Source organism: Ailuropoda melanoleuca, chromosome 8 (genome assembly GCF_002007445.2).
Source record: "Ailuropoda melanoleuca isolate Jingjing chromosome 8, ASM200744v2, whole genome shotgun sequence".
Taxonomy (NCBI): Eukaryota; Metazoa; Chordata; class Mammalia; order Carnivora; family Ursidae; genus Ailuropoda; species Ailuropoda melanoleuca.
The window spans coordinates 34,550,355-34,578,204 of record NC_048225.1 but is presented as its reverse complement, the minus strand read 5'-3'; the positions used below and the strand labels follow the sequence as shown (position 1 = coordinate 34,578,204).

Below are 27,850 nucleotides of genomic sequence, written 5' to 3'. Positions count from 1 at the left end.
TATTCTCAACGGTTTGTGAGCTTTTTCCACTCGTTTTGCTTACAATAAGAATAGGGATAATTTCAGAAAACTGAAGAAAATATGAAGTGATCTCTATGTAAGGACTTAATAAAATGTGGCTTTTTATGTATGCACATACACTGAACTCCATGCATGAACCACATAATAACTGAAGCCAGGTTCAGTTATTGAAAACTGCATTGTGAAATAGATCCTACCATGACACTACCTTTAAGAATTAAAGATACAGAATAGACAGGGTCCATTTGGTCACTATGAAACCATTTCACTTTATTATATTATGGGAAAATTTAGATGTGCAAAGCAATGCAGATGCCAAAGTATGCTTTTAAACTATTTTTGGCTGAATTTGTCTCTCTGAGGTCTTTGGATCCTAACATAAATACATATATGGGAAAGGTTATGGATAAAAATAAATAAAATACATCTTAATCATTAACATGTAGACAAATCGAATAAAAAATAGAAAGAACATTATGAAGCATGAAAACACATATCACAAAATTATTCCTGAATGTGAGGGTTCAAAGACTCTGGAGGCCTGAGATCTATTTCTAAAGGAAACTTTAGAAAAGGAGAAAAGCACTCCTCTTTTGGAAGGGGTAAACTACAGTCTGATTCTGACTTGAGGGGATTGAACTGAATGAAACATTAGGTTTCTTCCATGGCCCACTGATTTAGATAATGACAGTAGTAAAGAATATATCAGTGCAGATCATTTAATACTGTGAAACGATAATAAACACATCTGGGCAGGGATTCAATAATAAATACACGTAGATGTTAGTCTGAATTCATTTTTAAAATACAGTATTTGTCTACTAAGCTGACAGGACATGAACAGCTCATTCACTTGATAATCATCTGTTTAAAGGCATTGTTTTATAACTTTAAAATACTCTTAAAAAATATTAGGCTTATGTTTTCTATGTACAGCAGATAAAACTTTTATTTTACTGTGGAGTGCCATTTCACAGAAATTAAGATGAACATATGTTTTAAACAAGGTATTTGCCATGAAAATACACACAAAATATATAAATATGTCACATGATACAGAGAAACAAGACTCATGATCTTCACATTTACAGGAATTTATAAAATCTTCTCTGAAGGAAATGTGTTACAATTCAGTCAAACTTCTCATCTTGAAAGTAATCCGCCCAATTTAGATATTCTTGAAGTTGACCATATTTCTGTGTATACAATAAAAAAGCTAGTTATTTTACTCAAAGCAAAGAAGATAAGGTAGGCCTTTTCTATCTATAGACACAAACAGGAACACTTTCACTTCTCATTTCAGATAATCATGAACAAAAATCTTATAAACAAGGGACACAATTTCAAATAAGCATTTCTAACTCATAAAGTATTGACAAGAGATCAAACTGAACATTATTATTAATCTCATAATGTTCTTATAAAATACAATTTTTCTATTATCATATTTATAGAAGTATAACAACTTCAGTAACTTATTCAACAAAAATTTGTTGAACACACAACATATATTGAATACTTCCTAATTACTGTCTAAGTACAAAAAAATTGCTTTCCCTGTCCCTAGGGAGGCCAGAGTTTAGTGGTAATACACCAATAACATGTGCCATAAAGAACTATATAGACACTGTATGAAGATTCAAAAGAGTAGCCATGGTTAGTTGAGGTGATCAGGAAAAAGAAGCACTTAAACTGTCATGGGAGAAAGGATTTGGTTGGCAAAGATTTGGTGGGGGTGGGGGGCAACAGTCCATACAGCAGTGAAAAGGCAAGAAAGTATGGGGTTTGACTACAATTTGAGGTTTTTTAGAGGAATAGAGAGAGATGAGACTGAACCAAAGACGTTGTGGTCAGAGAATAACAAGTATGAAATGCTAGGTGAAGGAGTTTAGCAATAATGTGACAGGCAATGTGAAACTGCTGAAGTGTTAAGACAGAGATTGACATGATCTGGAGTGTATTTTAAGAAAAATGGTAAAACATCCATTCTAGAATAGTTTGGCATTTGGTTATGAGTCTATTGTAATAAGTTCGGTAATGAGATCCCAAATTCGAATGACAGCCAATGAAGATGAAGAGTCAAGACCAGGGTAGGACAAGGTAAGAGTCAGGATGATTTGGAAATTCCACAGATGATTTGACAGGTTCAAAGTGCTGACTTCAGTTGAGATTAACTAACCTAACGGTTTCTTTATTCCACTTAGAACTCTGGTTCTACTCTCAGTGAAGAAGAGAGGATCCTGATGACCCTGACTTTTGTGGTAATAGGAACCTATGGAAAAGTATCGGAGGACTGTGCTTTCCTTCTACACAGGGCCATGAAACTTTTCCCCTCAAAGATCTCTGACTGGATCACCTGCTCTGGAAAGAATGAAGAACAGAACAGGAGGGGAAATAACCTTTGGACAACTTAGGGATTCTTTTGACCAAGTACTTAGGTTCTACTAGATAGAAGTAAAGTACCCTAGAATTAGAAAACTATACCTTAAAAGTTGATTGGTTTTATGCTTTTTATATTTTCTTTCTTTGTATTGTTTTTTTCTCTTATTAATTTTTTTTCTGGAAAATTACAATCTATCCCAGCTATATGAAGAAAAGGAAGGAAAACCTCTCCTTGCTTTTATTACTAATAATAGTTAACATTAATTGATCACTTACTAATTTCTAGGTCCAATACTAAATGCTTAAAACGTGTCGATCATTTAATTTCCACAATCAAAACTCTATTATTGTTGTTTTAATTCCTATTTTACTAAAGAGACAACTTAGAGAAATAAAGTAACTTGCCTCCAAATTCTACTGCTAGAAAATATTTAAATCCATGCTTTTAACCATTATAGTATGCTATTTTTGAGATTTAAAGAGTCGGGGGAGAGGCAGGGTGCAGCTTTAGTAAGGGGAAAAAAAAAAAAAAAGCCCTCCAAAGGAAAAGTGAAACTCAGAGAAGGCAGTTCATATTTCCTGGTCATTCTCTCCACCTAAAGATTCTGTTTCATCCTTCTTTTTTCCCAAAAATCTGGAGAGTTTGAATCTTATTATGTTACCCTTTGAGTGCCTGGATGGACCTACTGATTAAAACAGGTGGAACTGTGGAAACGGAGTGTGAGAAAGGGGTCAGAACATAAAAGGAGTTTGGAGTCTTCTGCTCAGAAACAGCAATTAGACGCAAAGAAAGGAATGGGTTTGCCAAGGCAGAGAGCTATAAAGAGGCTAAAACGGAACCTAGAGTGACATGTACCTTTAAGCAGAGGCCCTCAATCTTTAATTTGCTTAAGAATCACCTAATTTGTTAAACACTGGGGTGTTTAACACCCCCAAAGATTCTCATTCAATAGTCTTCAGTGAGGCCTGTAACTATGCATTTTCCACAAACTTCTAGGTGATTCTGACATAGGTATTAGGGCCACCATTTGAGAAACATCAGTTTAAGGAGCGAAAAGAAAAAGAAAAGGAAAAAAAGTTTTAAAGGGGGAAAGAAAAAGAGACCACATTAAGAGAGGTTCAGGAAGGGGTGGGATATCAAATCATTATTTAAAATTCTCTCTTATGTAACAATCTTTATGTAATACATTAAAAATTCACATACAATTGTAAAACTGAGACTTCATACTTTTATTGATATACTTTCCCCACTTCCTGATATTCATGTATTCACCACCCCATCCCAACAACCCTATCTTCAACTTCTCTGGAAATCCCATCATCACATTCATTTTCTTCTTAACAATAAACATTTGTTAGAATTTTGCCAGTGGCATATGATAGTATGTTCTTTCAGTCTAATTTAGAATGAGACAATTATTTTTATTATATTTATTATATGTTTTGGTTTATTATAATTTTCTTATCATTCATTCTTTTCTTACACTCAAGTAACTCCTACCCTTTAATGTCATCCTAAGTTAAAAACAGATCATCCTAGCTCAACTGTTAGGAGGAGGAACAAGAAGAATGAAGTCAGTCTCCTTGGCAGGTCTTTGGGAAGAAATGCTGAGATGTTCTGAGGCAACGGAAGAAAAACACTTGGAGGAGGAAGGGGCAGGTAAGGGAAAAAGCAAGGTGTGTAATACAAGCTGGGGGGGAAGCCAGGGCCAGATAGTTTGCATGAGGTAAAAGAAAGGGTTGACATAATAATTAGGAAGAGCAAAAAGGGCCACAGATAGGGCCACTCAAGCAGCACTGAGCCCTGGCATTCAAAAGGGTTAGGGTAGCTATGGCCATGAGTCTGCCGCCAAAGAAGGCGTACATCACAAGCAAATGCGATGCTGTCACAGAAGGACACTCACACTATGTGAGGGGTAGGTGGAGTGACGCTGAGAAATGTCAGAGCACTTGATTAATTCTGAAGTTTAATCACAGCACAGAAAGCTGCATATGGGTTTACAGTGGCTCTAAACTTTAGTTTCTAGGTCATCTTTTGAAAAAATCTATAGACAGATATTTTTAAAGCAGGAAGCATCCCAAAAAGAAAATGAAGCTCTTTGGTATTGCATGTGGGGAAAAAAGGTGCATGTTGTCCTTAACATGCATGATCTTGAAATACCTTAACTCCCCAATGCTAAGTGTTGTTCTTGAAGCATAAGAGAACAGTTGGCTTTTTTCCTCCTAAGAATATTTTTTCTTATTCCAGGTCCCTTCTGTTAGAAACCTTGTACATGATCTGGAAATGCTTTTAGTTTTTCTCTACAAGAAATTTAACTTTCTTCCCCATATATACTATTATTATATAATATGTATAATACATGCACAGTGATTTTTTACACCTAGTACACAATTCTTTAAAAAATGTGGTGTCCCAGTAGGTTTTTCAACTCCACTAGAGTGTTGGCAACCCTTAAATGCAACAATAAAAGCAGCTAAGAATTTCATGTCATCATGGAAAATGAAGACGGGACTTACTGGATAAGTAATGACTCCTCCCTAAGGTAAATGGAAAAGCACAGAGGAGGACAGGGAGGAAAGCACCAGGAGAGAAGTTGAAGCAAAGTAAAAGATAAAGAGCTGAGGAGAGTAAAATGAGAGAAAGACTACAGAAAGGTCAAGATGGGTGCGGGGGAGACAGAGAGATCCCGGGTTGGGGCTTGTGGTGGGAGAATAATTGTCAGAAGGGAAACCAGTTTTGATGTCACTCTCTGGACTGGGAGACCTCTGTGGAACATGACATGTCCTGACAAGTTCCTGTTGTTCTCTTTTTCTTTCCCTTTGCTTATAAATTTATTCACTAAGCTCTCTTCTTTTTTATCTTCCTCTTTTACAAATTTCCCTATGATATAAATAACCCAGGCAACAGATCTCAAGTCAGGCTTTTTTTTTTTTTAAAGATTAAATATACTGTTGATCTGAGTTGCCTGAAAATCTACTATATGTTTTCTTTCATACATTCACGTAACTAGACTTGTTTTAGAAGATTGCAATCATATTAGCATTCTTTCCAAGTACCATAAACAATTCTAAAAGCTCTGTGAGCAGACCAGAGCTTATGAGCTGCCAGCAGATCTTCGGGAATCCAGTGCACTCTTCAAAACCCCCACTTTATCCCTGATATCAAATTTAGTGATCAACAGGATTTGGGGGAGTCAAAATCAGTGCCGTGGCCTGAAACCTCTGCATTCCCCTTGATCTTCAGTTACAGTGCTCACTGCTCAGCCCATGTCCTCAAGAAGAGGATGTGGGTGGTATTAGAACTGGCAGCCGAGATCCTTTCCTCAGATTGGCACCAGGTGCTTCTTCACTCTCGGGTCACAAGAACTGTTCTAAAGAATAGGAAGCAGACAAGCAGAGGTGAGTCCCACAATTTGTCAAAGAAAATAAGGGGACTTAATATATATGTAAGGAATACCATATATATAAAAGTGAAAGGACAGAGGTCCTTCATTACAGGACGGTATTATTGCTGATTTCAATTTATCTGATGAGCTGAAGGAATGCTTAGAACATCAGGGCACCTATTCAGGGTTGGACAATGATAGGCATGAAAGGAATGGGTGGAAGAAGAGAAAATACAAAGACGGGGGAAAAGGAGAGATTCTCTTTTAAATTTCACTGTCTTCTAGTCATTTGTATCCTTTTGCTGATCATAATTAGGCTCCAGAATCTATGAATGAGATTATTCTTCTATATTCACCTTACCTCCTTAATCCAGCCGCTTTCTTTTGAGTGACTGAAAATTCTTTCCACTGTTTCTTTAACCTGTTCGCCTTCAACTTCTTCTGTCTTTGCAATGGAGCAACATTCTTGGTACAGCTTGAACTTAAAATGTTTCAGTTTATGATAAATTCTGGTACGATCAGCACAAATTCTGCCAACAGTAAATACCTAAATCAAGAAATAAACATTATTATCTGACATATGAAGTAAAAAATATAGTAATGATTATACAGCCTTTCTGGCTGTATATTAGCAAAATCTAATAAATGCATTATTAATTTTTAAAATGTTAATACAATGGTTCCCTTACCTTCTCTCATTATATAACTTAGATAAGAAAAACTGAGCATCTGCTATGTTTCAAGTATTGGGCTAAGCACTGTAGATACATTAAGTGAAAGATGTACTTACCTGTATTAGGGGAGCTTATAGTCTTGGGAGAGAAACAAATGTTTATAGAACAAAGTGTTAAATGCTGGGCGAGAGATGCTATCAAGGTAGAGAAGAGGGACAATTAACCCAATTCAGAGATGAGAAGAGTCCTTGAGTTGGTGATGCTTGAACTAAGTCTTCAGAAAATAGCTAGCCAAGTTTGAGACAGTGAAGAAAAATGGCTTTTAATGCAGAAGGACAGACATACTTGAAAACAAGAAAAGCATGCAAACAATTGTATGTACATAGTTACTGAGTTAAAAAAATGCCTGGATTACAATAATTTTCTAGCTTATAAGCAACATATAAAACTGAAACAAACTCTTATAACCAATACTAAGTATTGGCAGCTTTTCAGTAAATAATTTTTTCCAAAAAATTTTGTCAGGTAAAAAATAACTTTGTGTTTAGTCATGTTTGTTTCTTTAATTAGTCACTCTGATATGATTAACACATTAATACTTTATTATTAGCAAACTATTAGAATTTTAATTTCTATGTTTATATAGACTTCCAGGATTCTATGATTAAGAATATTCTTCTTGTGAAATCAACCAACCAGAACATTCCTCCTTCAGAATGTTTTGCATATGTACTCTGTTACATACAGTGATAACTAAAATAAGAAAACCAAAAACTAAACATTACAACTAAAAACTTTATAATATGATCAATCTGCTTCTCATGGAGTAACCTGAGGAAATAGACAAAGTCCTATTAAATTATGTATTTATCTCTGTGCCTAAATTCACTAATGGATTATACTTTCATGAGTTCACTACAAGTGGTATAGTTACAGTATTGATCTGTGTAACTTGTATTCTATCTGACAATCTGACAAAGAACTGTATTGTTTTTCTGAAGCCACACTGCAAGGGTTCATAGAGGTGATAAGTATAATAATCTGAGTATATTGGCAAAAAAAATAGTAATAAAATGAAGAGTGTATTGGCAAAACTGAATAAAAGTTACATATGATCAGCAACAATCAGGTTTGATGCATCATCTTTTGAAGATGATATTTGGGATGTCTTACAATCTTTCTAAAATTCTCAAATGTTGAAGAAAACCATGTTCACATTTCTGTTCAAGTTCTATGAAAACCTTTCTGTTTTTCAGATCAATAGAAATAATCAGGTATTATTGTACATTGCTTGTTTACTCCCAGTAACCTTCCCATTTCAACATTATCATCAAATCAGTCATTTCAATGCTAACAATTCCCTTGCCAATACCTCCTTTTTTAGTTTGAGTGAAAAAGGTACCACAATAGTTGCAGTAGTAGATTGTGTGGGGGAAGTCTCCTATGGCTGTTCTGGATAAAGTCTCCTATGGCTTTCTGGATAAAATTTTTAAACAATTTCCAACACACTGTATTTTATTTTTCCACAAAACTGAGGAATTTATCTGTATAAAATTTTTAAGTTGGGGGAAGAGGGAAGGAGAGGTATTTAAAAATCCTTATTAATTTTTTTTTACCTGTATGAAACAAAAATACCCATTGAAAATATTTAATGTTATAGTTTACTTCTTTCCATTTCTAATTTCTACCTTCTTGGCAGCTACTTAAACTTATGTAGATCAATAAACCCAAAATTACCTTTAGAATATTCTCATACTATTTTTCCCCAAAATGTGATCACATTTTAAAAGCCTAAACCATTGCTAGTAAGTGTTCACAGAAAAGGGCAAATGCTTTAGAGAACTTCATGATTGTGTCATCTGCCTTTATTGGATACTTTGCCTAACATAAACTTATGGGCACTGAATATGTATAGTATGATTCTGGCTATATGTAGTTATCCAGTATTCTAAAAAGATGTATCACAATCTTTCTCTCTAGGAATCTTACTGTCCTTGAAACTGCTAGTTTCAATGCAACCATGACAGAACTGCATTTAATCATTTGATTTAAAAATATTTTGTTACTTTGAGAGCTATCAACTGGCATTTTAAGGTAGATGGAGAATTGTATACCTTTAGATGGAGAATAATAATTTTCTAATACATTTGTTAACTTTGATGTTTCTCCATTGTGTGACTGGTGTATTAAAGTTCTTTGCTTTTATTTTGTGAGATCTCTTTTCTTTTTTAGATATTTGAATAACTATTTTATACAGAATCTTTACTCTTCCATAGGAATATCAGAATTCCAGAAATGGTTTTCTAACTCACTTCCCTTTCTAGGATTGGCTGTAGACAGCAAAGACAGTGAATGTACAGCACTATTTTTGACCTGTACAATAGGACATGATCCTTAAAGTATTAAATCACTTTTATTAGGATTCTATGTATCTTAATTCATAAAAAATCATAGATTGGTTTTTAAACAATGGGGAGATTTGCATATTGACTGTTGAGAAAAGAAATGTGTTTTTATAGTAACTTGCCAAATGATACATTAAAGACTAATTCTGAATTCATTATCCCCATACAAACTTTCTAAGTGATTCTTGCAGATTGTTTAGAGGCATCTGGTCAATTACTGCCACTAGTACTGAGGAATCATACTACCCAATATAGTAGAAGGATTTAGATTAATAATCTATTTCTAGCTTAATAACTGACTGGCAATATTTAGAGGCAACTCTAAGAGTCCCCCAAACACACACACCCTTCATGGATATACAGACTCACCAGAGGAAGCTCTCAATATTAATATTTTTGTATTTATAAATGCAATACTTTTATAAAGATTTAAAAAATAAATAGAAGTAGACTGCACGTGCACTTCTCTCTTCACACTGTACTGCTTTGTTTATCAAATACTTTTCTTCAAATATTTCCAATATTTTCTTCAGTTTTATCTTTTCATTCAAAATTAATAGCACCTTAACTATGTGTTGATTATCTAGACTTTGACACACTTCTGATATACTCTAGGTTGAAACATCATTTTCTTTCTATTCTCATATTAAGATGACAGGCATCTTCAATTATTTGCCTGGGGACTGTCAATTTGGTAAATTATCTGCCATAAAATTTTCCACTTGGGTTAAATTCTCTTTTGGACGCCAAAGGGACTTTAGCTTCCCTTGCCCCAGTTATCTGCCTTCACATCCTCATCCTACACCCTTCTCCCCTCCCTGAAGTTCGGGTGATGTATACTTACACCAAGTTTAGTATCTGAATTAGGAGTGAATTTTTTAAAATTGAAATACGGTTTATTGTGCAAGTAAGTGAAACTATTTTCTTCTCATAATTGTCTCCTGGAAGAATGTTAATCTTGTTTCTTTGTCCATTGGTACTTTTAGGTAAGGTGGACAGTAGATATTGTAGATTGAAAAATACATATTATATTGAACCACCTTTGCAAGTCCTTCCTGTAATAGCAGGTAGTAAAAACTAACCACACCAACTGACCCCTCCAGGAGTCTAAGTGCTTACATGGGAACTTGCTGCTCTGAATGCTATTGTTATCATCGTGTTTTATTAAAGTGTAAACACCATTTCACAAGGTTAATGATGAAAACCCAGAGCAGCCTAAAAAGGTGCCTCCTCTTTGCTAAAGGGAAAAAACTTTCTACCTAGTATCCGGTGCCATAAACATATGCAAGGCATATTTTTCACATTCAAAAATTATACCCTCTTTCCTTGTACTCTTTTCCCTTCTCCTAGTGCTTTCTCCATTTGTAAAAATAACAGGGTTATTTGTGCAAGCTATGTATTTTAAAAGCTAAATACTGAAAACTAAAATGAGAGGAAAAAATACCTGTTTATCATGTGACATGAAATCATCTGTTTCCATAGTCCTGGTGTTGTACAACTTTCCTGATAAATGCACCGAGTATCTGCAGTGGCGATGCAAGCCACAGGCCTGGCAGGAACAGTTTTCAGGATTCTTCAAATGGATGCTTACATTAGAATAATTTTCCACCCTCTCCTGAAAACAATTGAAAAATGTAATGAAGCTTTCCAAGATTGGAAAAAATAACAACAAAATAAAACATAAAAAGAACCTAACCAAATTAAAACCAATATTTGGAATCACAATAATGGGGTAGGATACAAGAACAAAACACTGTTTTTTCTTGCTTTAACACAAAGCACACAGTAGATATTTGACAAGGTATTTTTAAGTTAAAAAAAAGAACTTATAATTTAGGCTGTTAAATGAAAAGAAACCAGACTAGAAAAAAAAATTAGTTTCCTACTTTTGAGTTACTATTAAGTAGTGTTCCTCACAGATTTTAATTCTTTTCCTTCTTCTCATCTCTAGCTAGTGTAAATGAGGTATTATAGTTAAAAATAGAAAAACAGAGCAGCAAAAATTCAGGATACTATAACAAAAAGATGAATTCATTGAGGTTAGTCAAAAATTGAGAAAAACCAGACCACATTCAGTCTCTATGGTGTAAATTATATCCTATTTCCCACAAAATATTCTAGAAATGATTTGATCATCTTATGGCTACTTACTAAAGGACTACGAAAATAAGCAAGTTCGAACTAGGACTGCTAGTTGGCCAGCACTGATATGGACAGTCTAATAGCTAAATTAGCAATGAGTAAGCAAACTGAGAAAATATTTGGCATTCATAAATAAGCTTTATTAAGCTGTGCAATTACTTCTGGTTGCATATTTTTGCTCACACTCTAGGCCTGTGCTAGATACTACTGTCATAATTAGTAGTGTAGATTAGGTTTTACCATAATATTTGAACTACATACAGTAAGCATATTAGCAGGGTTACTAATCCACATTTGTATTCTCTATCAGCCTAATGGTAATTAAATATTCAGTATACCAATAGTTTCCTTTTTAGCACTGTATAACTCACAACTACATTGCATTTTTTCTACTTTTAATATTTCTCATATTTCATAGCAGTTTGGGACACATGTCACTAACAGGATGACATTGAGAGTGAATAGGTGACTAAACCACTTTCGCTTCTCGTTTCTGTGGTACTTATGGAAACACATCCAAGACGAAAGCTCTATCAGCTTGGCTGTGTGAGTGACTCCAATACACAGAACATTCTTGTGGATTTACACTGGACATATAATATAACTGAAAAAATAAGCTTTGTTGGGTTAAGCTATTAAGATTTTCATTGTTGGGGCGCCTGGGTGGCACAGCCGTTAAGTGTCTGTCTTCAGCTCAGGGCGTGATCCCGGTGTTATGGGATCGAGCCCCACATGAGGCTCCTCTGCTATGAGCCTGCTTCTTCCTCTCCCACTCCCCCTGCCTGTGTTCCCTCTCTCGCTGGCTGTCTCTGTCGAATAAATAAATAAAATCTTTAAAAAAAAAAAAAAAGATTTTCATTGTTGATCTGTCATATTATTTATTTTTCAGCATAATTTAGCTAATTCCTACCAAGATCATATTGAATTACCTATGTCTCTAAATTTTTTTTTAAAGATTTTATTTATTTATTTGACAGAGATAGAGACAGCCAGCGAGAGAGGGAACACAAGCAGGGGGAGTGGGAGAGGAAGAAGCAGGCTCATAGCAGAGGAGCCTGATGTGGGGCTCGATCCCATAACGCCGGGATCACGCCCTGAGCTGAAGGCAGACGCTCAACCGCTATGCAACCCAGGCGCCCCAATGTCTCTAAATTTTTAAGCTAACGTATTCTTGTATCTCACAGTTATTATTTCAACATCAGGTAATCCAAATTCAGCATAATATACCATGGTATAGTTAAGCATAAAATAGCATAGTGGCATGGGCTTTGGAGTCAAAGAAATACTAGAAACTTATGATTTCTAGGTTTAAATATTGGCTTAGTTAATTACTAGCTGTGTAACCTTGTGTTCAGAGTCACAGTTTTCTCAACTCTAAAACAGAGGAAAGAATAGTGCCTTCCTCATGAGGTTACTCTGAAGATCAAATAAGAAACTTTGCATTGCTGCAACATGGACGGCACTGCAGGAGATAATGCTAAGTGAAATAAGTCAAGCAGAGAAAGCCGATTATCATATGGTTTCTCTCATCTGTGGAACATAAGAACTAGGAATATTGGTAGGAGAAGAAAGGGATAAAGAAAGGGGGGTAATCAGAAGGGGGAATGAAGCATGAGAGACTATGGACTCTGAAAAACAAACTGAGGGCTGCAGAGGGGAGGGGGGTGCGGGAATAGGATAGGCTGGTGATGGGTAGTAAGGAGGGCACGTTATCGCATGGTTCACTGGGTATTATACACAACTAATGAATCATCGAACTTTACATCAAAAACCAGGGATGTACTGTATGGTGAATAACATAATATAATAAAAATACTATTGTGAAAAAAAGATACTTTGCATTGCATGAAAATTACTTGGCAAAGTTAAATGATCAATAATTCACGCTATTTTTCTATTAAAGAAAATATTTATACTATGTTCTAAGAACTGTGCTATGTATTTTATCTTCCAAGTAAGTAAATATTTCCCTTTAAATTAAGTAAATATTTTCTGTATCTGAGGAAGAGAGTGGAGTTTAAAGAGGCTAAAAACCCACCCAAAGTCAAAAATACATATATGGTGGAGCTAAACTCAGCCATCCTCCAAACTGAAGGCTTCTATTTCTGTAATCCCATAACTGTCCCTTAAACCTAAACCATCTGTGGCTAATTTATCAGGTAATTCAAGACTGAACAGGCCTTAGATGAAACCAAATCTGACATAAATGAGGTAGAATAGCTAATGATTTAAGTGCTAGAAGGACTGTTAGGAACTTGAACTTCTGTTACCTTGCCATTTTTTTTCCCTCTTGCTAATTGTTAAAAGATAGAATATTAGAAGCAGGGATATTAAGAAAAAACCATTAAAAATCATACAAGACAGCCTCTACTATTAGAGATCATAAAATAGAAACCTATGAGATAACATGGAATACAATAAGTCTTAAAATTAAAAAGATGCTTCCCAGAAATTGGTAGAATTACAAAATCTTAATTACAAATAATTACAAAACCTTAAGGTAGAGAAGGATGTCAAAGACAACCTAGGCCAGTGTTTCCCAAATTATGTTACGGAAATCAATTATTCTAGGAGGTGATAAAAGGTAGTTCATGAAAAGGAGTCTCATAGGAAAACACAAATTTGGATAGCATTGCATTCTACATAACCCTCTTGAAGATTTACAGTATAAGCTGACACATTAATGTTCCTTGAAAAGTCCTCCAGTTAAGTTTAAGTTAAACCCACTGTTTCTCAAACTTCTTTAGCAATGGAACTCTTTTCTGAAAAAACAATTAATATCCTGTGAGATAACCTCCTCATTTTAATAGATGGGCTAAGCCCCGGAGATGTTCTAAAGTTATTCATCATTTAGAACTACTTAACTACTGGATACATATAATAAGTGTTATAATAATTAAAACAATAGCAGCCTTTAGAAAAGGTGAGAAACAACAAGTTGATTATTTAACAAAGAAAAAATGCCAATAATTTAGAAGATTATTCAGTTAGTATTCAGTCAATACTCAGTTTAATAGCTGGATATTGAAATCCTGATAGGTCTGCCACTCCCATCCCCCCCAACCAGAGACTCAAAAACAAATTAAACTATATACCTTATATTGCTCTTTCCAACGACTTCTAGAAGCTAAACTCTCTAGACGAGGCTGAACAAAGCGGTTATCCAAATAATGAAGAGATGTCAACATATCTTGTGCATACGATTTTTGTCTGGTGCCATCTGTTCAGGGGAACAACAACAGCAAATAATCACTTAGCCCTTTTGGAAATTTATCTATCTATCTATGTATCTATCTATGTATCTATCTATCTATCTATCTATCTATCTATCTAAGCCCCCACACCAATGAATTATCCAGCCTCCCCAAATACCAATAGTGCCATGGTTGAGAAACAGTAGTAGGAAATAATTAAATAGTTGACTTAAGGATTTCTTACCATAGTTCTAAAAAGATACTTGGTTAACTGGTTAAAAGCATTTGAAATTTTTAAAAAATTAATGAAAAAAAATTCCATCAGAGCATTAGGAGAAGGAAAAAACTACAGAGGCCTTCTGATTGTTCCTTGAATACATCAAACTTACTCTTTTCTTTTAATTCCAGTAAAATTAACATATAGTGTTATATTAGTTTCAGGTGTACAATATACTAATTCAACAGTTCTATGCATTGTTCAGTGCACATCACAGTAAGTGTACTTTTAATCCCCTTCACCTGTTTCACTCATCCCCCGCCCCAACATCTTCCTCTCTGGTAACCACCTGTTCTCTACAGTTATGAGTCTGTTTCTTTTTTCTTTGTTCATTTGTTTTGTTTCTTAAATTCCACATGTAAGTGAGATCATACAGTATTTGTCTTTCTCTGACTGACTTACTTCACTTAGCATTATACCCTCTTGATCCATCCATGTTGTTTTTATGGCTAGGTAATATTCCATTGGATATATATACCACTTCTTCTTTTTCCATTCATCTATCACATCAAACTTACTTTTACCTGAGGGTCTTTGCACTTACTGTGCTCTCAGATAGATCTATGCATTACTTTCTCCCTGACTTCATTCATTTAAAAGTCGTCTCTTGAGAGACCTTCTTTGACCAATTTAACAGATACTTTCCTTCCCTTTACCACTCTTGGGTCTCCTTAACCTACGTTATTTTTTCTTTTTCAAGAACTAATCACTAGTTGAAATTATATTATGTCATGTATTTGTTTACTCATTCATGGTCTGTGTCTCTCATTAGACTTTAAGCAACATGAGGGCAGGAATCTTGTATGTCATAGTCATTGCCATATCCCCAGCCAGGCTTAGGCACTCAATAAATATTTATTTAATAAACTGTGAATGAAATCTCACTGAGGCAATTAGGTAGATATTCAATACAACATAGTTATAGTCTTTAGTAACTTCCAGATTCTGTGCTAGATGCAAGGGATAAGTGTATATCTAAGGTGTGGTTCTTCTGTACTCTTAGAAGGGAGGAAAGCAAAAATACATTTTCAATACAGTATGAAAAGTGTATACACATCAGTACCACCAGGACACTGAGAGCACAAATGAGGGAGTAAAAATATCACTTGAGTGGATCATAGTAGTTTTGAGAGTGAAAACAATTTTACCTGGAAAATCTAGGGTAGAAAGGGATTATATTTTAAGAGGGAACAGTATGGGCAAAGGCACAAAAGCATAAAACAGCATATAACTTTCAGTGAAACTCAATGAGCTTAGAGAGGCTGGGACAACACATAGCTATTGAACTACTCTGCTGTTTTGGGTCTATGTCCTACATCCTCACATTCACTGTGAACTCTCTTAGGGCAGGGGAACATGACATATTTCTTTTGTACTTTCCACATATCACAAATAATAAACAGTAACAAGTTTTTTATTTAATTTTTGTTTTGTTTTTTAAATAATATTTTTTTACTATATTGTTAGTCACCATCCCTGGTTTTAATGTAAAGTAATGTAAAGTTCCATGATTCATTACTTGCGTATAACACCCAGTGCACCATGCAATACGTGTCCTCCTTACTACCCATCACCAGCCTATCCCATTCCCCCAACCCCCTCCCCTCTGAAGCCCTCAGTTTTTTCCCAGAGTCCATAGTCTCTCATGGTTCATTCCCCCTTCTGTTTACCTCCCCTTTTTCTTCCCTTTCTTCTCCTACCGATCTGCCTACTTCTTATGTTCCATAAATGAGTGAAACCATATGATAATTGTCTTTCTCTGCTTGACTTATTTCACTTAGCATTATCTCCTCCAGTGCTGTCCATGTTGCAGCAAATGTTGAGAAATCGTTCTTTTTGATGGCTGAGTAATATTTATGGAATATTACTCAGCCATCAAAAAGTAACAAGTTTTTCATGTGACTGGGCTTCTGCTATAGTTGATCCTAGAAGGAACAATTGGAGGGCCTAAAAATGGGTCTTGGTTTTGCTTAAGTATATATTATATTATATTATATTATATTATATTATATTATATTATATTATATATTAGTAGGGTGTTTAAAAATTGGAAAAGGAAAAAACCTCTAATCGTTCCATTTGTATTAACTTACCATACAATGTTCCCAGAAAAGATTCATCTAAAGCATTGATCAGAAGAGCCTTCACAACTCTTTCAAAGTGAGTATAGTGGTCACTAAAAGAATCTGAAATTAATTTTAAATACATATTAGAATATAGTAAATAAAACAATTCCCTGAATATGTTCCTTTCTCTAAGAAATTAATACTATAAGTAGGAGAAGTCACTTAATTATCCTAATTAATTAGGATAGGCTAATTAATTAGCCTCGGTGACTTGTCTTATCACTGCGCAAATCTCCATTTTCCAGATTTACTGGCTTCTAATCCAAAATTTCAAGTTGTTATTTCAAATAATCTTCACTTTCCAAACTTATTAAGGGAAAACTACTCAGAAAATATTAAGAGATATGTTGTAAAAAAAAAAAAAAAAAAAACCCAAAAAAACTACACCCAAATCATCCCTTGTGGACCTAAGTTTAATCATCAACTTAACAATTAGAGTGAGAAAGCAAAAGAAAACTTTTATAAGTAGATAGTTCAATATGAACCTGAAACTCCTGTCTTTACTTCTCTCTGAAACATGGTACATATGAAATTGCCCAAGAAATTACTACCCTAGCCAAAACCCCAATGGCTATAAAAACTCCATTTCCCTTTCTGCTGCTCCAGATTTAGGATTTTCCATATCAGTTTAGAAAAGTTCTGTCTTCTCTTTCTCATACCGAATGTATAAGCCTACCTTCCCATTAACCTAATGTGGTCCGTGGAATTTGTTGTGATGGGCCATGCAATGGTAAGAGAGAAGGTCCCTACTATTTCCCATTGCTCTTGGGTTTACTATGGCTGTAGAAATATTCTCTACCAAACACAACCTCTTCCTTGATCCAAACAGTCATCACAGAACATTTGCCCTGGCCTGGGCACATATAAGAATATTAGGGGCAGCCTGAGCATTTCAGGAAAAGTGGATGATGCTTGGTGAGAAATTTAAGCAAAATAAGACCTATGTTAGCATTTATGAGTGAATTTTGACCTTACTTTTGTTGAAATAAAACAAAAATGAGATTTAACATGGAGAAATATTTTAACTTATATTTTAGCTACTAAAAGGGCTGTATAAACTTTAGATTTCAGGAAAAATATTTAGTATGCAATCTTTTTTAAGAAAACATATAATTAAAGTAATAAAGTGGCCAAAATAAAGCACTAATAAAATTAAATGACAATAGCAGATAATTTGCACCAGGGCCCTTAGACTTTAGAGGGCCTATATATAAAAGAACTGATCACAGCCATTTATGAGTATTTTTTTAAAAAATCAGTAGAATGTAATTGGAAAATGAAATAATACTTCAATAGCATTCTATTATGACTAGATTTTCATCAACCTCTGGATATAAATAGCATTGGTATATCATTTAATTTGTGAGTGTTAAACTATATTTAAACTCTAGCACTTCCCAAACTATATTAAGGGGAAAATGTTCTAGGAATATTAATAGACATGTTGAGGGGGAAAAAACATGAAATTCATCCCCTGTGCTCCTAAGTTTAACTATCAAATAAACTGAAATAGAATTTTTTTATCCCACTGATTTTATCAGTCTTTGAATGTGCTGATGCTCAACCTTACTCACCTGCTGTAGAGTGTGGGAACTATTGTTCTATTTTAAAGACCTTGATGGTGTTTCTTTAGAATTGGGAGTAAAAAGAAAGGGCAGAGGATCAGAATCATCTGGAGAATTTTTGCCTAACCACAGAATCTCTCTCCTACCAATGCATATCAGAATCTCCTTCAAAAGAGTCAAGAAGGCCTCAGTTTCACTGTGCTTGAGTCGATAGATGGGTGGTGGAGGAATTAAGCTCCTGGCATCTCAGATTGAAAAAATATTTTATTGAGCAAGTATATGCCAGGCAGTTTTTCATGTACTTACATGCATTGCTTTATTTCTCAATACAAGCCTATGAGATACTATCAATACCCTCAGTTTATTTTTAGTTAAGGAAATAAATACAAAGAGGATGAAAAATTTCCCCAAGATCACACAGCTACTAAGTGTTGAAACCAGTGCTTAGAACCCAAATAGTGTAACTCCAGATTTCATGCTACTATCCCCTAAGTAGATGTTGTTCTGCATTGTAGTTAGGTTTGATAATACAGTTCAGAACATGGAATTTTAGATGTGAATGGGAAACTGGAGAAAATAATTCAAATCTCTCACTTCATTTCGTATTTTTTATTTTATTTTTTTAGAGAGGGATGGTGGGAGGGAGAGAGAGAATCTCAAGCAGGTTCCATGCCCAGCATGGAGCCCAATGTGGGGCTTGATCTCAAAACCCTGAGATCATGACCTGAACTGAAATCAAGAGTCGGACGCTTAACCGACCGAGCCACTCAGGCACCCTCAAATCTCTCATTTTAAAATTTTTAAAAATGACCCAATGATGAAAGAACTTACCCAAGTTCACACAACTAGATAGAGGAAGAATCAGGATTAGAGCTCAGACCTCCTCCAGAGCTTTTTTCAGTGCTCAAATCCCTATATTGGATGAGCTTCTGTGGAACATCCTAGGACTATCATTTAAATTTTTCTTCTTTGATTATAAAAAAGTTGCCAAAGAATACAGGAGAAAATCAACAATATTTGTGTTTATGCATAACTTGATTTTTCCAAGGTAGTCAGTCAATTTCCCCATACTCAATCATAGGGTAGTTGAGTCATTCTGTTGATTTTCCATGCACCTTTTATCATTAATTTCACATATATGTTAAGATTCTGTCTCAGCGCCATGTACCTTTCTTAATGATCTGTCATTTTCATGCCAGTACTACACTGCTTCACTTACTGAAATGTTACGGTAATTTTTATATCTGGTGGGGCAAGTCCTTCTGACTTACTGTTTGTTGTCTAATTTTATTTATTCTCATATATTTTTCCCAAGTGAACTTTAGCAATTGTTTTGCAAAGTCGAATCAAAAAGTTAATTTCACGGGCTCTGGGGTGACTCGGTTAAGTGTCAGACTCTTGATTTCACCTCAGGTCATGATCTCAGGGTTGTGAGATTGAGCCAAGCATCAGGCTCTGAGCTGGGCATGGAGCCTGCTTAAGATTCTCTCTCCCCCTCTCCTTTTGCCCCTCAACCCCTTAAAAAAATGTTAATTTCAGAAGAAATAATTTCTTGTACTATTTATTGCTTTCCAGAAACATGCTAGGTCTCTTTTATTCATGTTTTCTTTGCTATTTCACAGTAAAGTTTATTCTTGTACCTATAAAGTCATGCTTTTATTCCTAAGATTAGGCCTAGGAACTTTATTTTGTTTGCTACTATAAATGGAATTTTCCTTCTTTATAGCTTCTAAATAATTATTGATAGCATACAAGAAAACTATTAAATTTTACATATTCATTGTGAATCTGGTCATCTTTCTGAGATCTTTTGCAAATCCCCATAGTCATATTCTCTTATATATCTGCAGAAAATGAACTTCCTAGCACATCACAGAGCTGGATAGAGGGAGATACTGTTCAGGAATTCCTCGGCAGTGACTCTGCTTTCTTTCCCAACCCTGAGAAGGATGTGGTCTTGCTAGTGCTAAGTTTATTTCAAGAACCAAGAGAATGTTTATAAATATTCTCTCAATAGAAGCACACAGAGTGTTGGTGTACTTTCTTTTGAAATGGAAGTATGAGCCTAATGTAAGAAAGAAGAGAAAGAGCAAGAAATTGGGTTCTTTTTCTACTCTTAACAGGTTCCCCCAAAAGGAAAAAAAGAATTTAAGAAAACTATGGAAATATATGCTACATGTCCTCTTGCTCTCAATCTATTCATATGCTTTCTTTTAATTTTGTATCCATGGTTAAATGAGTCAGAAACTTATAGCTTGGTATATATATATATATATACACACATATATGTTCAAATAATGTCTTTTCTTTTTCAATAGTTATATTTCTTGTTTTACTTTTTTTATTATATTGTTCAAAACATCTAGAACAGAGTAGAAAAATTTTATCGTTCTTTTTTTTAAAAGATTTATTTTATTTTATTTTATTTTATTTTATTTTATTTTATTTTATAGAAAGAGTGAGGGAGAGAGAATGTGTACATGGGTCAGGGAAGGGCAGAGGGAGAGCATCTTCAAGCCAACTCCTTGCTGAGTGTGGAGCCCAATGCAGGGCTCCACACAGGGCTTGATCCCACGACCTCGGAGATCATGACTTGAGTCGAAACCAAGAGTCAGACACTCAACTGACTGAGCCACCCAGGTACTCCTTATTCCTTAACGAGAGTATCTCTACCGCTTCATTAGAAGTATATATTGTTTAAAATATTCTTTGTTACGTAAAGGACAAATATATGACTAATTTTTTAAGACTTGTTTTTTTGTTTTTAAACTAAATATGGGCATTGAATTTTATCAACTTTTTAAGAATCTATTAAAATTATGATTTTTGTCTTTTGACATATTAATGCAACCAGTTAATATATTAAACCATTTTTAAAAAAGATTTTATTTATTTGAGAGAGACAGAGTGAGTATGAGTGGAGGAAAGGGCAGAGAGAGAGAGAGAGAGAGAGAGAGAGAGAGAAAATCTCAGGCAGACTCCATGCTAAGCAAGAGCCTGACATAGGGCTCAATCTCAAAACTTTGGCATCATGACCTGAGCCGAAATTAAGTCGGCTGCCTAACTGACTGAGCCAGCCAGCCCAGGACCCCTGTATTAAACCATTTTTATGATTCTAAAAAGGATGCCTAGATAACTTTTTCTTCATTCTTATAATTAGAAAAATATTTCCTTCACATGTCTATTTGCAAATCTATTTTCATCAACTTATTAGGATGTGAGCCTCCTTAACATGCATAAATGCATGTGTCCAGCAGCTTAACAATATTTTCTTCTATTACACCTCTGAATTCACAGCTCCATGTTTTTCCATCCAAAAACATGCTGTCTCTTAGCACATTCAAATCTTTTACATTTCCGATTGAAGCTATAGAATTTTCTTCCTTTAGATTTCCATTTGTTCTGTACCTTCCCCCCAGAAATATGTGAAATAGAATCATTTCTATTCATTCATGTATTATCTTCTTCTTTAGAACTGTTTTCATTTTCTCTATGGTAGAGGAACTTCTTACATTTAACCTAGATATCACTGATAAGATTTTTCTGTACTGTTAATTCTGTTGTTTACATCTTTCAGTATAGATTTTATTTCTGACTTTATATTTTTAATTTTCTAGCAACTTATCCTTAGGTAGCTCTATTTCCCCTCAAGTTGTTCTCTCCTTACAGCTTCCTATTTCCTTTTCACAGATTGTAAAGCAAATGCTTTATACAATTTTCTTCTGTTTCCTTTAATGAAACACTTTTCACAGGCACTTTCTTCCTCTGAGTCTTCAGGGCATTGTTACCTTTCCCTTGTGCTACAATATGATTTCACTGGCACTTTTTACTTATCCTACAAAAGAGGGAAAATTCTAGAATTTGATATTCAATGTAAATGGTTGCAAGACTGTTCTTAGGCACACTCTGTGTTATGTTGATAGAATTATTCTTTTTAATTCCTAGGTAGAGACTAAGTTAATGTTTGCTTTTAGTCTAATTTCCAGTACACTAGCAAGTATTTATCTAGCAAGGCACTAGTAGACTGAGATGTAATCTTCTGTCTGTATTTTCTTCTCTGTCACTTTGAACATATGATAGAGTACTGGAAAAACAATATAATCTTCAGTATCCACAAATCTGAAGTTTATTCCTATCTATGTGTGTGTAATAGTATTAGCATGTGAACATTATAGGTCTGGAATAGAGTGGATTGCTAGTCTATCCCTCTACTTTTTATCATATCTTTTCTGGGAGCTGCAGTCTCAAAATAAATTTAGGGAAATACAGGATTTATGAGAAGGAAAAAAGACCATGATTGTCTTCAACTGCTTCAAAGGTGTAGTGGAAGAGGAAACTATTCTGAGGTGTTACCGATACATCTCTCAGAGCCAAATGGCAGATAATGAGGAAGTGACAAAATGTCTTCCTGTAGGTAGAACTGTTCTCTTCAAAAAGGTAAAATTGCATTGGCCACTCATTGTGATTCTCACCTGAGTCATGAATTTGGAATTAGAAAATTTTCTACCAAATTGTGACCATATGTTGACTATGAGTAGTTAGTTGTCAGTGTTCTTATAGAGGTTGTGAAGAGAATGAATCTGGGAATATTAGCCTAATTATAGTTTAACCAAGGCCACAGTGTAGTGTTTATTATTCATTACATAGGCTATTACTTTAATGAGAAAATATATTTTTAAAGAGTGAGAATTAACCTACAGCGACTTTCAGAACATAATCCCTTGACAAATTGGAAACCGCCTATATTTAATTTTATTTATTATATTCATAAATGGCATAAACATTGATAAGTATTAAAAACAAGTCATAAATTATCACTCTAAAATGTGTGGGATTGTTTTCCTCTGATGTTTTAAGCAATCTGATCAGATCTAACATTTCTCTGTCTTGAAGTATGGACCCAAGAGCCTTTAGCCAATACACTTATCTTAATCATCCATTTATCCAACTAAAAATGAGTTCCTATAATGTATCATCAACCTTAAAGAGTGTGAGAAATGCAAAGAGAAGTGAAGTAGATTAACTATTGAGGTTATTTTTGGAAGAGGGAATGCCCATTTATTTGGCTCTCTTTATTGAATTTTACTTTTTTACATACCATAAATTTCACTCTTTTTGGTGTACAGTTCTATGACTAATGCATAAAGTTGTGTAACCACCATGACAACCCAAAAAACAATAGTTCTACACTACCCCAAAACTCCTTTATGTTAGCGCTCAATAATTTAGTTTACACATATTGAGTCTGAGGTGTCTGAAAGATACCCTGATGAAATGTTCAATAAGATGAAAAATTGTGACTTAGGCTTTGGAGAAATTTGTGCTGGAAATAAAAGTTTGGCAATTTTTGCCTATAGACTGGGCTAAAGGTATGGGGAAGAGAAGCACAAGCAAGGGAGTTTGAGGATGACCTTTAGAACACCAATATTTACATGGCAAGTGGAAAAAGAGGAAAGCAATATTATAAAGGGAAAGACAAGATAGAATGTTACCACAGAAGCTAAAAAGAGAACTTTCTAAAAGGGAGAGTAGAGTGATCAATTCTTGGTGGCAAAGCACATAACAAATACCACCTTAACATAAGAACTGAAAAAGCATTTTGGCAACTACGAAGTAATCACTAACTTCAATGAGAGCAATTTCACTGGATTGATAGGTGCAAGAGCCCAACAATGCTTTGTAGAGTTAATGAGAAACTGGAACAAAGAATAAAATTTTGAATAGTGGTTAATGAAACATACCAACTCAAGGGAGGAAAGGCATGAATATGGTTACAAGCTGAGAAAAGACAACTTGCAAGGATAAAGCTGGAAGAAGTTGCAATTAGGAACACACAAGGTAAAATGTATTACATAAAAAATGAGATTCATCTCTCTGAGGCAGAGATGCTCAACAGTAGAAGCAAGCACAGAGCTCCCTGATATCTACCCAAATCAGCTGAAAATTTGTATCCATAGAAAATCTGCACACAAATATTTATAGCAGCTTTATTCATAATTGCCAAAACTTGGAAGCAACCAACGTGTCTTTTAGCAGGTGAATGAATAAACAAATTGTGGTACATCTATACAATGAAATATTATTCAGTGATAAAGAGAAATAATCTATCATACCACATTAAAACATGGAGGAAACTTAAATGCATATTATTAAGTGAAAAAATTCAGTCTGAAAGGGCTACATGCTGTGTAATTCCAACTATAAAATATTCTAGCAAAGGCAAACTGTGGAGACATTAAAAAGATCAGTGGTTGCCAGGAGTTCAGTGGAGGATGGGAGAAATGAATAGGTAGAGCACAGGAGATTTTGAGGACAGTGAAACTATTTTGTATGATATTGTAACGATGGATGCCTGTTGCATCATTATGTATTTGTCAAAACCCACAGAATGTACAACACAAAGAGTGACCCCTGAGATAAAATATGAACTATAGTTAATAATACTGTATCAATATTGGCTCATCAATTTTACCATATGTACCAAACTAATGCAAAATGTTAATTATAGGGAAACTGTGTGTGAGAGGGGTTATGTAGGAACTCTCTGTACTTTCTACTCTTCAGTAAATCTAAAATTGTCCCTTAAAAAAATAAAAGTAAGCATAGACATATAGGAGAGAGAAGCAATGATGAACTTTAACTTTCATTAATTAGCAGGAGTAGGCATGAGTAGGTATCACTGAGAAAATGTTCTATCACATTCTAGATATTATAATTCAGAATGATGGGATATGTCCTAATTGAGTTTCCCTAAAATTTCAGTGTCCAGGTGGTAGGCAAACAAGTGACTACTGATGTAAGGAAAGTAGTCATTGACTTTTGAAATATAGATGCTTATCACTGGCATCTCTATAACTGATAAATTTCTTGAAATTTAATTCATACCTCAATCTACTATTTTATCATAAATCATGAGATTGATATTGAACCATGTTACATATAATTTTAGTAAATATGACCATTTAAAAAAACTGGAAAGAATCCACTCTTGAAGAAAAAAATAAAAAACATATTCACTCAACAGCCTGTTTCTACCAGAGTTGTAAAACATAAAAACAGTCTTCGAATTATGCACAATTATAGGGATTAGAAAAATAATACATATTTTAAGATACCTTGAATTGTCAGGGTCTCAAAGTGTGGTCTGTAGACACCTATAAGTCCCCAACTTCATTCAAGGGGATCTAGGAGGTCAAAATAATAATACTAAGCTAATCATGCTGTTTTTACCATGTTGACATTTTCAATAATGGTACAAAAGGTAACTATGGGTAAGGCAGCTGGCTCCCTAACATGAATCACAGCAGTAGCACCAAACCACTAGTAATCACTGTAGTCATCATTGCTATACACTCAGTAAAAAGCTACTTTCACTAAAGAATGTCCTTGATGAAGTAGTAAAAACTATTAATTTTATTAAATCTTGAACATACATCCTTTTAGTATTCAATAGGATGAAATGGGAAGTATGCATAAAGCACCTATGCTGCATCATACTATGATCAATCATACTTTGAGGAAAAACTGAGTTGGCAGCTGAAAAAGCGTCATTTATCATGAAACACCATGTTTACTTGAAAGAAAAACTGACAGGGTCACCTGGCTGGCTCAGTCAGTAAAGCATGCAACTTTTTTTTTTTAAATTTATTTATTTTAAAGAGAGAGAAAGCAGGAACAGGAGGGAGAGAGAATCTGAAGCAGACTCTGTGCTGAGGGTGGAGCCCAATGTAGGGCTCCATCTCAGGACCCTGAAATAACTACTTGAGCTGAGAAACCAAGACTCGGATGCCTGACCGACTGCACCACCCAGGCACCACAAGCATGTGACTCATGATCTCAGGGTTGTGAGTTCAATCCCCACGCTGGGTGCAGAGTTTACTTACTTACTTAAAGAAAAAGAAAAAGAAAAAGAAAGGAAGAAAGGATGGAAGGGAAGGGAAGGGAAGGGAAGGGAAGGGGAAAAGGGAGGGGGAGTGGAAGAGAAAGGGAAGGGGAGGGGAAGTGGAGGGGAGAGGAAGGGGAGGGAAGGGGGAAGGGAAGGCGGAAGGGGGAGGGAGGGAGGAAAGAAGGAGTGAACAACTGACAAACCATGGACATTCAGACATTTATCAATTTTCTCAAAAAAGAACAAAGGGAACCTGTGATTTCAAGAACTCACAGTATTTGTTGCCAAAGATTAAAAAAAAAACAGATCTTCAAGTAGAAATTATAATTTTAGAAAACTTGTATCTGCTGCTGTGAACTTGACAGCTTCCCCATACCTAAGAAAATTTTGATGAGATTGGTGGTAATATTAACAAATGTGACTTTGAAAATATTATATAAAGAAATGTGTGAACATTTGGTGAATCTACATAACCCAGTGAACCAATACTTTCCAAATGACTAATGCATGATATTACAAAGTCATGTATAGGTAAAAGATCCATTCAAACTGCAAGACAGATTAATGGAATGCAATGTAAGTAAGTACTAAAAACTCATTTTTATGGTTTCAGATTCCATATTGCAACTGACTTTAAGAAACAATCACTTGTTGAATTGTGGTGTAGTGACAAATAAGAATATCCACACTATTTTGAAAATACTTTTAAAATCTTTCTCCCTTTTCCAGCTAACTATCTGTGTGAAGCAAAATTGTTCTCATCTACTTCAACCAAAACATCAAAATACACTGAAACCAAAAGCAGGTATAAGAACCCAGCTGCCTCCTATTAAGCTATATATTAAATACAATTATTTTAAAATGTAAAACAATGCCATTCTTCTCTTTTAAATAGTTATTTTTAATAAAAAATGTTATTTATATTACCATGTAACAAGCTTATTAATGTTAAAGTCTGTTAATTAATAAATATATTTTAAATGTTTCTGTTTTGTATTTCTACAATGGTAAATGTTGATAGATATAACCCACAAAAACAAAAGCTCTTCGGGGTCCTCAATAATTTTTCCATATAAAGGGTTCCTGAAACTACTAGAATAGACTATTATCAGAATGACAAAATTAGCTAAAAATAAAACCACAGTTCCTAATCAATGACTCAGAAATTGATAGTAAAAGGCTGATTCGATACTTGATATAATATCATCATCATCAGAGCAAGTCATAAAACATTTTCTTGATATTAACTTACAAAGAGAATTCTGTTTTACTAATTTCAGTTGTGATGTAGTCAATTTTTCTCCTTGCTGGCTTTTATTCTCTTCATCACCCTCCTCATCTTGAACTACAAAGTCATCAATAATATAATCATTTCCATCTTCATCATATTCATAATCATCCTCATCCTCATCCTCATCATCATCATTTTCATCACTGCTTGGGCAGGATTCCTTTTCAGAGTCCTAATTAAATTAAAACATATACTTCAGTAAATTTGTACCTTTAAATTTTCAGTATGGATATGAAAGTAAAAGATTAAATCTGAAACCAAAACAATGATCCATGGAAATTAGCTTCATATTGTAAGGTCAAAAAAAGTCTTGTCATGTTAAATGTTGAACTTTTGGAATTAGGAAGAAGATAATATTCCTTGGTAACTGATATAAAATGTGTAAAGTGGACATTAAGATTATAAGTAGAAGTTAAAAAGAAGAAAGACCGTATTAAACAGTCTTTCAATTTTAAAAGTGATAAACTGAAGCTCATGATAAAACAGTATATTAGATACAACC

General features: G+C 34.5%; 1 protein-coding gene across 5 annotated transcripts in view; it reads right to left on the bottom strand.

Moving 5' to 3' along the window:
- Window positions 1-261: 261 nt before the first annotated feature.
- Window positions 262-27,850, bottom strand: part of CCDC82 (coiled-coil domain containing 82) — a 33,411-nt gene continuing 5,822 nt past the window's right edge. For 3 of the 5 annotated variants that reach the window (XM_011232935.3, XM_019806425.2, XM_034666131.1), the window contains 6 exons: window positions 27,310-27,520; window positions 16,575-16,667; window positions 14,106-14,230; window positions 10,313-10,483; window positions 6,151-6,336; window positions 262-1,217 (listed from right to left, as the gene is read on the bottom strand). In XM_011232935.3, the coding sequence (XP_011231237.1) occupies window positions 1,152-1,217; window positions 6,151-6,336; window positions 10,313-10,483; window positions 14,106-14,230; window positions 16,575-16,667; window positions 27,310-27,520 (852 nt within the window). In that variant the 3' untranslated portion in view covers window positions 262-1,151. Of the gene's footprint in view, window positions 1,218-2,433; window positions 5,775-6,150; window positions 6,337-10,312; window positions 10,484-14,105; window positions 14,231-16,574; window positions 16,668-27,309; window positions 27,521-27,850 lie in introns of those variants that run through there. The other 2 variants (XM_019806426.2, XM_034666132.1) reach the window with 2 other exon arrangements.